At 43.6% G+C, this 10,349-nt stretch overlaps 1 protein-coding gene across 1 annotated transcript; it reads left to right on the forward strand.

Annotated features, from left to right (window-relative positions):
* The first annotated feature begins 1,326 nt into the window (after nucleotides 1–1,326).
* LOC145566885 (uncharacterized) lies at nucleotides 1,327–6,615 on the forward strand. Its single transcript, XM_081626162.1, has 8 exons — nucleotides 1,327–1,711; nucleotides 1,976–3,728; nucleotides 3,902–3,912; nucleotides 4,010–4,263; nucleotides 4,315–4,857; nucleotides 4,906–5,223; nucleotides 5,326–5,356; nucleotides 5,420–6,615. Exons 1-8 carry the CDS (start codon nucleotides 1,327–1,329, stop codon nucleotides 6,613–6,615), a joined length of 4,491 nt encoding a protein of 1,496 aa, XP_081482288.1.
* The last annotated feature ends 3,734 nt before the right edge of the window (nucleotides 6,616–10,349 follow it).

The raw sequence follows: 10,349 nt of genomic DNA on the forward strand, positions 1-10,349 counted from the left end.
TCATAGATGGTCAAATTATTATGCTCACTTTATTTTCAATTATTTTTGAGAAATATAAGTTCATATAAATTCAAATAAAAGTTTGGATAAGCTTATTTGAGAAAAATAAGTTATGAGGGATTAATAAGGATAGACATAGACCAAGTTCAATTTATGGATAAATAAACTCCATTAATATCTAAATTGATTTTGTTTAGCGACATAATTTTTTCTTTTAAATTATCTTCCAGCTATAACAAGGTCTAAATAAGTTCACATAAATTTAGTTAATATTTTTATTTTTTTATATTTTTGTTTATGCAACTAGTTAAATCTATATTAGTATCAAGTGAACATAACACTATTTCCTTAGTATAAATAAGTTCGAATTAAGATTAGTTAAAAAACCAAGTCATGTTTTTTTTTTCCCCTTCTTAAATTTAAATAAGATTATTAGTTCAAGAAAATAAGGTAGTATTGTCTTCTCTATATTTCACTCATCTGATCTCGTATCATCTTATTTGAATTGATTATCCCTTGACCTTCATTTCATATCACTTGAATAACTAGTTTTACATTATATTTTATCTTAGCTGAACTAATTATAAGGTATCATCCCAATCAAATGATAGTGTTTATTTTTTTTAATTTTTTTTTCATTCATTTTAAAAATTTAGAAAAATAAGATATCTGGGCGTGACCGATATCTTGCGAAAGCACATAACCAGATTTTAATAATCACGAGAAGATGCTGATATGTCGCAGAAAGAGGACATGTCGGCCTGCCGCAATTTAACACGTGGCAACAGAATCTCGACACTTGGCACAAAGGTTGTGCATGGGTGAGAGCCACCTGTCAAGATAGATTACTATAAATAAGTAGGTAAGACCTCATTAATGGGGGGATTAAGGACTCTCTCTCTCTCTCTTCTTTCTCTCTACTTTCTCTCTCTTACTTATCTTCTTTTCTCAAACACTTTCTGACTTTATCATCGGAGTGGTTATCCCCGGACCACCCCGGGGTTAGCTAACTTCTTCTCATTGTGTAGGTTCTCAGCTTGCCGATAGGAGTATCAGAATCTCAAGTCCGAGTTCTTGGAGGGGTTGGGATCAGACAGAAACAATTTGGCGCTAGAAGGAGGGGACAGTTGATCACTTCTATCGCCTAAGAACCTCACACAAAATATATATACAACAACAATAATCATGGCCGGAAACAATTTTAACAATGGAATACCAGTAGGACAACCCCAGGTGGAGATAGTAGATGAAACCCATACCCTAGAGGGTAATCAGTTCCATATGCCGATAACCCCCCCTACAGGAGGAGGGGAGGCAGAGGATCCTATGGCAGCATTCACTCCAGATGAATTGGAAACAGCCGCAAGGGTGATGAGTGCAATGAGTAAGAAGAGAAAGGAGGCTGAGGCGGCACGGGCTGAAAGAGAAGCTGCCCAGGCTGATAGAGGAACATCGCACCGTCACCAGGAGGAACAACACAATCAGCTGGAGAACTCGTCAAGGAGACCCCGACATGAGTCGTCAGAAAGGACGCATACAACATCACGGCAGGATGAGCAATCCTCGAGTCGTGTTGTGGGTACCAGAACTCAGCAGCAAAGAAGCTCGCAAGTAGCAGGACAAGCAGTACGCACGGTAGTGCAGTTAAGGGCATCCCCTTTTGCCCAGCACATCTTAGATCAACTAATGGAGAAGGTGAAAATGCCGACTTGTAGATATGATGGAAGAGGGGATCCGGCAAGATTCATAACGTCTTATGAGGGACACATGATGCTGTACACAAACTCAGATGCAGTTTGGTGTAAGGTCTTTCCGACAACTTTGATTGGGGCTGCAGCCGATTGGTTTAACAACCTTGAAGTTGGATCAGTAGATAGCTTTGAAAGACTGACTGAGATGTTTGTAGGGCAATATGTCAGTAATAGCGTGAGGCAGAGAACTTCTGGAGAATTGATGGCTGTGGAGCAGAAACCAGATGAATCTTTGAGGGATTACATCAGGAGATTTAACAATGAAGCAAACACTATTCCGAAGTTACAACAGGAGATAGCCGTGATGGCTTTGATGAATGGGTTAGTTGATTCGGATTTCAAAAGGTATCTTACAAGGAAGAGTCTGCCGACATTGGCGGCGGCGTTCAGCAAAGCTCACGATTACATAAAGAGTGAGGAGCTGTTGAAGACGAGTAGCAGGCATATGGTGGCTGGAAAGGGGCAAAGTCAAAATGAGGGGACCTCGTCTGGAGGGAGCAGGCCGAGAACTCCTGCCCCAGGAAGGGGAGGAGGAAGTCGGCAAGATACCAGACCGACAAGGCTGCCAATGAGATACAGCACCTACACCCCCCTGAATACACCAAGGGCTGCAATCTACTCAGTGAATCAGAACAGAGAAGATTGGTCAAGGCCGATTCCCATGAAAGCAAGGTCGAGGGACGTGAAGAAGTACTGTATGTTCCATAGGGATGTGGGGCATTATACAGAAGAGTGTACCCAATTGAAGGACAACATTGAGGAGTTGATCAGGAAAGGGCACCTAACACAATACCGGTTGAATACCGGCAGAAATCAGCAACCGACACAGGCTGTTGAGAGGCAACAGATAGAGGCAAGGCCTGAAAGAACTCAAGGAAGAATAGTCCGACAAGGGGACGCAGGAATACCACCGTTATCTACTGGAAGAGTAGATGTGATAACGGGAGGACCGATTCACGGAGGAACGATTAGTGGGGCAAAGAAGCATTTAGCGGAGCACCGACATCTAGTTTGTGCTTTAGATGTAGATAATCGTCCTCGGCCGCCATCAATACCACAAGTTATGTTTACGGAAGAAGATGCACGAGGTGTAGTGTTCCCACATGACGATCCGTTAGTTCTGATAATCAAGATAAATGGCGCCGACATCAAAAGAGTGCTGGTAGATGGGGGCAGCTCAGCAAATGTTTTGTTTGTTCAAGCTTTTAATGAGATGAATATCGGAAGGCAATACCTGAAACCGGTGTCGTATCCAGTGATCGGGTTTAACGGATCAACTGTAAGGCCGGAGGGGAGCATCGTGTTGCCTGTAAGGATGGGTGATGGACCACAGGCAAGAGATGTGATGGCAGAGTTTCTGGTGGTGGATGTCAAGTCGGCTTATAATGCAATTATCGGCAGACCGATAATTCATGACATGCAAGCTGTTGTATCAACCTACCATTTGGCAATAGCCTATGTGTCAAACTTGGGAGCTGTGGAAAAGGTGTATGGAGGTCAGGTTATGTCAAAAGCCTGTTATGTTACAGCTTTGAAGAACCCCGTTGGTAATGCCACAGTTCCATGCAACCCGACAAGGGAGGGTGAGCCGACAGTGCAAGATTTGACAATGAAAAACTTTGATGCAAGACCTAAGGAGACACCAAGGCCGTTGCCGGGCGGGGAAACCGTCCAAGTTGAATTGCAGCCAGGCAACCCCAGTAGAACAGTGAAAGTTGGGGCTGATATGGATGTGGAGACCAGGTGTAACCTGATAAGCTTGTTACGAGAGAACGCCGACGTCTTTGCGTTCTCGGCTAGTGAGATGACAGGCATACATCCTGAGGTAATGGAGCATAAGCTAAATGTTGATAGAAAGTTCAGGCCGATAAGGCAGAAGAAGCGCAATTTCTCAACTGAGAAGATAGAAGCAATCCAGGCCGAAGTGAATAAGCTCTTAGCAGCAGGGTTTATAGAGCCCTGTACATACCCTGAGTGGTTGGCGAATGTAGTAATGGTGAGAAAGCCGACAGGGAAGTGGCGAATGTGTGTGGATTTTACAGATTTGAATAAAGCTTGCCCTAAGGATTGCTACCCATTACCCCAGATAGATAGGCTGGTAGATTCGACCTCTGGTCATGCTATGCTTAGTTTTCTGGATGCATTTTCAGGATATCATCAGGTCAGCATGCATAAGGCCGATAGAAATAAAACGTCTTTTATAACAGATGTAGGTGTATATTGTTATAAGGCAATGTCGTTTGGGTTGAAAAATGCAGGGGCAACCTACCAGAAGTTGGTAGACAAAATATTTGAGAAGCAGAAGGGACGCAATGTTGTGGTGTATGTGGATGATACGATAGTAAAGAGTAAGGAAAAAGGAGACCATATAGCAGATCTGAGAGAGACATTTGGGACTTTGAGGAAATACCAAATGAAGTTGAATCCAGAGAAGTGCGTTTTTGGGGTGAGATCAGGGAAGTTTCTAGGCTTCATGGTCAGTGAACGGGGAATAGATGCGAATCCAGATAAGGTGAATGCGGTCCTTCAAATGAAACAACCAAAAACCATTCGAGATATACAGAGGTTAACAGGCAGGATGGCAGGGTTAACCAGATTTATCAGCAAATTGGCTGATAAGGCGCTTCCGTTTTTTATGGTGCTAAGAAAGAACAAGACATTTGAGTGGGGAAAAGATCAAAGTGATGCCCTAGAAGTAGTAAGGAATCATCTCAGATCTCTGCCCACAATTGCCAGGCCTGAAAAAGGAGAAGTGTTGCAGTTGTACATCTCAGCATCACCAAAAACAGTGGCGGCCGTTTTGTTGGTGGAAAGGAAGAGACAACAACAACCGATCTACTTTGTCAGCCACGTCTTGAATGCGGCAGAACGCAGATATCCAGTTATAGAGAAAATGGCGTTAGCTGTAATAGTGGCAGCCAGGAAGTTGAGGCCTTACTTTGATGCACATCCGATAGAGGTACTCACTAATCATCCCTTGGAGAAGTCACTGCGAAAAATGGATACATCCGGTAGACTACTGACATGGGCAGTAGAGTTATCAGAGTACGAAATAAGTTACAAACCCCGAACATCAATCAAGGCTCAAGCATTGTCAGACTTTATTGTTGAGACCACATATACAGATGAAGAAGAGGAGTTGGGAACGTGGCAGGTATCAGTTGATGGATCAGCCACAACAACGGGGGCAGGGGCTGGAATTGTGATAACGGCTCCAGATGGAAAAATGTTTGAATACGCCATGAAATTTAAGTTCAAGGCAACAAATAATGAGGCCGAATATGAAGCTGCAGTAGCTGGAATGCAGCTGTCAATAGCAGCAGAGGCAAAACGGCTAGTTTTGACAACTGATTCTCAGCTGGTATCAAGCCAGTTTAGTGGGGAGTACGAAACTCGAGAGCCAGCAATGGTGAAGTATTTGGAGAAGATGAAGCAGTTGGCAGCTCAGTTGCAATACTTTGAGATCAAATTGGTTCCGAGATTGAAAAATGCTCAAGCAGATGCACTGGCAAGATTGGCAAGTTCAAGCTTCAATGACTTGGAAAGAACAGTTATGGTTGAGATTTTAAAGCAGAGAAGCATAGATGAGATGTCGGTGGATGTCTGTTGTGTTGAAGTAAGGGACCAATGATATGACAATATACTGGCATACATCGTTCATGGTGTAGGGCCAACAGATAAAGGGGAGCTGAGAAGGTTACAGAAGGACAGTGTGTGGTTCGTTATGTACCAAGGTCAGTTATACAAAAGGGGGTTTTCACTGCCGTTGCAGAGGTGCATAACGGATTTTGAATCCGCAAGACTAATAGAAGAATTGCACGAGGGAAGTTGCGGTAATCACCTTGGAGCAAGAGCTTTGTCCAGAGAGGCAATGAGAAGGGGATATTACTGGCCGACAATGAACACAGATGCAATGGCTTATGTTAAAAGATATGAAAAGTGCCAAAGGTTTGCCCCAGTTATCAACTTGCCCCCGAACGATCTAACTCCGATATTGAACCCAATCCCTTTTGCCCAGTGGGGAATGGATATAGTAGGCCCATTCCCATCAGCCACAGGTGGAAGAAAGTATCTGATAGTGGGAATTGATTACTTCACCAAATGGATAGAGGCAGAACCAGTAACGAAGATAACGGCATCGGAAGTAAAGAAGTTTATATGGAAAAGCATCTTCACAAGGTTCGGGCTGCCAATGGCGATGGTGTTTGATCATGGAACCCAATTTGACTGTAAGCCAGTCAAAGATCTTTTAATGATGTATAGAGTGAAGTTTGCTTATGCAGCGGTATGCCATCCACAGTCTAACGGCCAGGCAGAGGCAGCAAACAAGCAAATCATAACAGCAGTAAAGAAGAAGATCGAGGATGCAAAGGGTTTATGGGCAGATTTGATACCAGAGATATTGTGGGCAAACAGGACGACAATAAGAGAAGCCACAGGAGAATCACCCTATAACTTGGTTTTCGGGACAGAAGCGGTCATACCAGCAGAGGTTGGGTTGCCGACATTTAGGGTTCAGCATTACTGTGAAGACCAAAATGATCTACTCTTACGACAGCAACTAGATTTTCTGCCAGAGCTAAGAGAAAAAGCAGCAGTTAAGTCAGCTGCATTTAAAGAAAGAATGTCCAGGGCATACAACAGAAGGGTATCTCATAGGCCCTTAGAAGTGGGAGATCTGGTACTACGAAGAACAGCAGCAACTAGTAAGGGTAATGAAGATGGGAAGCTGACTGCGAATTGGGAAGGGCCTTATCGAATAAGAGATATCGTCATCCAAGGATCATTTTATCTGGAAACCCCGGATAGGACACCTCTAAAAAATGTATGGAACTCGGCTGTATTGAAAAAATACTATGTGTAATGAACAATCCTTATTTTTTGAAGCTGATATCAAGAAAGATATCGGTAATGAATGAAGAAGTATTCAGACAATGCGCATTGAAATAGGCATCCTCCATTTAACAGAACATCGTTAAGTGGGACGGACATCTAAAAACCGCTTCCATGAAGATAACAGTTATACAACCTGATCAGTTGTATACGTTAACTCATGAGGTTGCTGGTTCAAAATATAAATACCGGCCAAATCAATTCGAGTATACGCCGACATGAGGCGTAGCTCAGAAAATGATCGCCGAGAGGGTACCTAACTGGCTAAAACAACACAGCAGTAGGTGACCAATGTTATAATCTGAACCAGCAACAACTGTTCGCTTTTACGTTCGCAGCTCAGTGTGCATAGCTCTAACGTGAACTATGTACACTGGGGGGAACAAGGAATGATATGGCGTTCATATGCGTTGTGATACCCAAGGAATGATATGGCGTTCATATGCGTTGTGATACCCATAGTTTGCTGATAAGTTTTTAAAGTATGCTGGTAATTGTTATATGCAATTTCTCGAGCCAGGTTTTAGATCTGGTATCTTCGGAAGCTGGCGTCTTTAAAAAGGTTTCTAACTGGAAGTTTTCGGATTTCAGATAAAGCATTAGGTAAGCAATTATTTTTTGCAATTTTTTATGCGTTGAAAACTAGCAAGGCAAGGCAACATGATTATCATAACCTTGTTTAAAAACAGGCAAACTAGAAAATGATAAGTAAAGAACAACACAGTTATGATAAAAGTGTAGAATTTTGTAGACAATCGGCAGACAGTAAAAACAAAAATAAGTTTACACAACAGATAAAATTAACAACCGACAGGCATCACCACAAAAAAGGGGTATATGCCGATAAAACAGCACTGCCAAAACATGTTCATACATACAAAAGACAATAAAAGAGTTACGGCTGGTAAGGCCCAATGATACAAGACCCACAAGAGGATGTCGGTGATGACTGCCCGCCCCTTCAAGATTGAGCATTCTCAGGCACTGGGGAATCCAAAATGCTGGGATTGCTGGGGCCGTCATCAACAGTTGGCGCCAGGTTATACAAGTCCTCATCAGAAAATTGCTGCGCCTCAAAGCCAGAAGGGATCTTGTAGGCTTCCTCGCCGAAAGCCTTTTCAACTTTTGCCCAATCATCCTTCTTCCAACCGGCGGCGTGGGCAATACATCTCTGAGCAGCGGTCCAACCTCCATCAAAACGATCTTGGAGTTTGGAGCAGAACTCATCGGAGGCTAGATAACGGCCAACCGCTCTCCGACGGATACCAGGTTTGTCGGCTTCCATTTTTTGAACCTTTTCTTCAAGGCTCTTAATTTTAACTCTGGCATCCTGAAGATCTTTTTCAATTGAGGGAAGCCGCTCAATGGCCTTATCTTTCTCAGTGATCTGAGTCTTTAAACTCTGCACCTCCAGCTCGAGATTGGCGACCCTCCCTGCCTTGACCTTCAGCTCCGACATCTCTTTGTCGTCTTTCTCTTTTATTTTCCTTAAGTCATCCAAAGCTTTTTCAGCATTTTTGATGACTTCCTGCATAGCACTTTCGCTGGCGGAGGCTTGATGATGTTTCTCTTGATAGTAACGATACATCTCAACCAGCTCTGTGCCAGACATGACGGCCTATAGAAATGTATATTTAAGTAAAAGTAGGGAAGCCGAGAACGCTACATAAAAATATATATATAAAGAAATAAAATAATAATATATATGTACCTTCATCATGTTGTGCATGTGGGTAGCAGCAAGGGGGCCGATTGGACCAGCAGGTCTGTCCATTGGCAGTGTCAAATTGCTCAACAGCCGATAACCAAGATTTCCACCTTGCATTGGGTCATCGGTTATCATAGATTCGTTCCGGCCGACATCCATAGCAGGTTGCCAACGGTCGCCGGAATGGCCGGGAGGGACAGCAAACCCCTTCAGAACTTCATCTAGAAACCTTCCAGAAACACGCTCAATCCATTGATTGGACCGATAAGTTAAGGCTGGGATGCTGGAATCCGACCCAGCCGTTGTAGGAGCAATTGCGGTGGTTGCCTGAGGTTGACGGGGAGATTCAGCAGAAGTGAGATCTTCGATCTCAATACCCTGAATAACCTTCTTCACAACGGCCTCAGGGCTTTTAGCTTTGTTGACAGTCGGGGTCTTTTCAGACACCGACTGGTCCTTCTTCTTCTCGGGCGCCGATTGATCCTTTTTCTTTTCGGCCCGCCCTTCAGGTTGCCTGGGGCTGGAGATCACAATGCCACCTCGCCGATTGGCTAGAGGTGTTAGTTTTCTTTTCTTGGCATTTTCATCGGCCATGATCTCAGCTCTTCTCTTGGCACTAATAGCTGGAGCACGCCCGCAAACGGAAGCAAGAGTATCGTAGGGGTCAGAAGCTTTGGGGCAGCGCCTGATAACCCTTGTCCCGTCAGAAGATAGGCCGAGTTGTCTGTTATCCAACTTATCAATGCCTGGTAAAAAGGAATGAAAATTCAATCAGTTAAATGCGAATATATAAAAAAAAAACAATAAAAGGGTAAGGAAGGTAACACTAAACAAGTAAACTACGCCGTTTTCATTATGAAAATAAGAAAATGAATAATTAGTGAATAAGAGTAATAAAACTAAGAAGGATAAGCTATACCATGCTGGTCAGTCCAACAAAGACCGACACGAGATAGCGGCGCGTTGCCCAGAATGTAACTCACATTCGGCACCCACACCGCAGGAATTAGACGGACCTTGCCGTCGCCTTCATCATGTTCAGAGATGTCAAAGTGATTGACAGCCCTTTCTTCATGCTTCCCGAGATCTCTCACGGGGATTGAATCAAAATGGGGATGAGGCTTGAAAAAAGTTCTCCTCAAAGGAAAATCCTCTGGGACTGACATAAAGAAAAACTTATCCTTCCAACCTTTGCAGCTAGATAGTTTAGGATGGACGGTATATTTGTGAGGTTGGGTATATAAAGACCACCACCCATCTGATTGACCATCTCTCTTTAGGGTAATAAGCCGCCTGAATACATTAAGGGTTAGAGGGAAGTTCCGATATAGCATAACCCAAACTGTAGCAATAACGGCACGAATAGTTTGAGGGGTTAACTGAACCAGGCAAACGTTCCAAGCCTTCAAGATTTTAGCGACAAAGGGATGTAGAGGAAAACGGAGGCCAAAATCCAAGTGCTTCATGTAAACAGCCACGGAACCAGCTGGACAATCCAACACTGAAGCTCCAGATGGAGGGAGAGACAACTCGTACCCATCAGGTAAGTTAAAGAACTTTTTCGCACGACGACAATAGTCCTTTGTAATTGCCGTTTTCCTAAAAGCTTCACTTATCTTTTCCTTTGCAACTTTTCTGTCGTTGGCAAGAACTATAGGTTGTCGGAACTCAGCCCTATCAGTCTCAGAACTATACCCCTCGTCCAAATTCTCTTCCTGGATAACCTCAGCCGTTAAATCAACAATGTCATCCCTACTCTCATTATTTACACTGTCTTCCTGAGCGTCGTCATCTCTTAAAACTGAGTTGACGGCAGAATCATGAACAGGAGATGACGGACCTTCTTCAGGGGTCAAAGGGATGTCATCCTCAAGTTCTTCTTCAGAAGAACTTACAACCTGAACTTGTCCAGGTCTTTTGCTAGATTCCGCTGCCTTGGCGGCCTCAGCTGCTTTAGCTGCTTTGGCGGCCTCAGCGGCTTCACGGACGGCGGCTCG

Source organism: Chenopodium album, chromosome 11, assembly GCF_948465745.1.
Source record: "Chenopodium album chromosome 11, dcCheAlbu1.1, whole genome shotgun sequence".
In the NCBI taxonomy this organism is placed as follows: Eukaryota; Viridiplantae; Streptophyta; class Magnoliopsida; order Caryophyllales; family Amaranthaceae; genus Chenopodium; species Chenopodium album.

What these genes read in the sequence shown, in the direction of transcription:
- LOC145566885 (XM_081626162.1), top strand. Translation starts at nt 1,327, where the DNA reads ATGGCAGCATTCACTCCAGATGAATTGGAAACAGCCGCAAGGGTGATG. An exon ending in GAAGGTGAAAATGCCGACTT is followed by an intron (nt 1,712 to 1,975) that starts GTAGATATGATG and finishes AGCAGAAACCAG; the next exon opens with ATGAATCTTTGAGGGATTAC. An exon ending in TAGATGCGAATCCAGATAAG is followed by an intron (nt 4,264 to 4,314) that starts GTGAATGCGGTC and finishes CGAGATATACAG; the next exon opens with AGGTTAACAGGCAGGATGGC.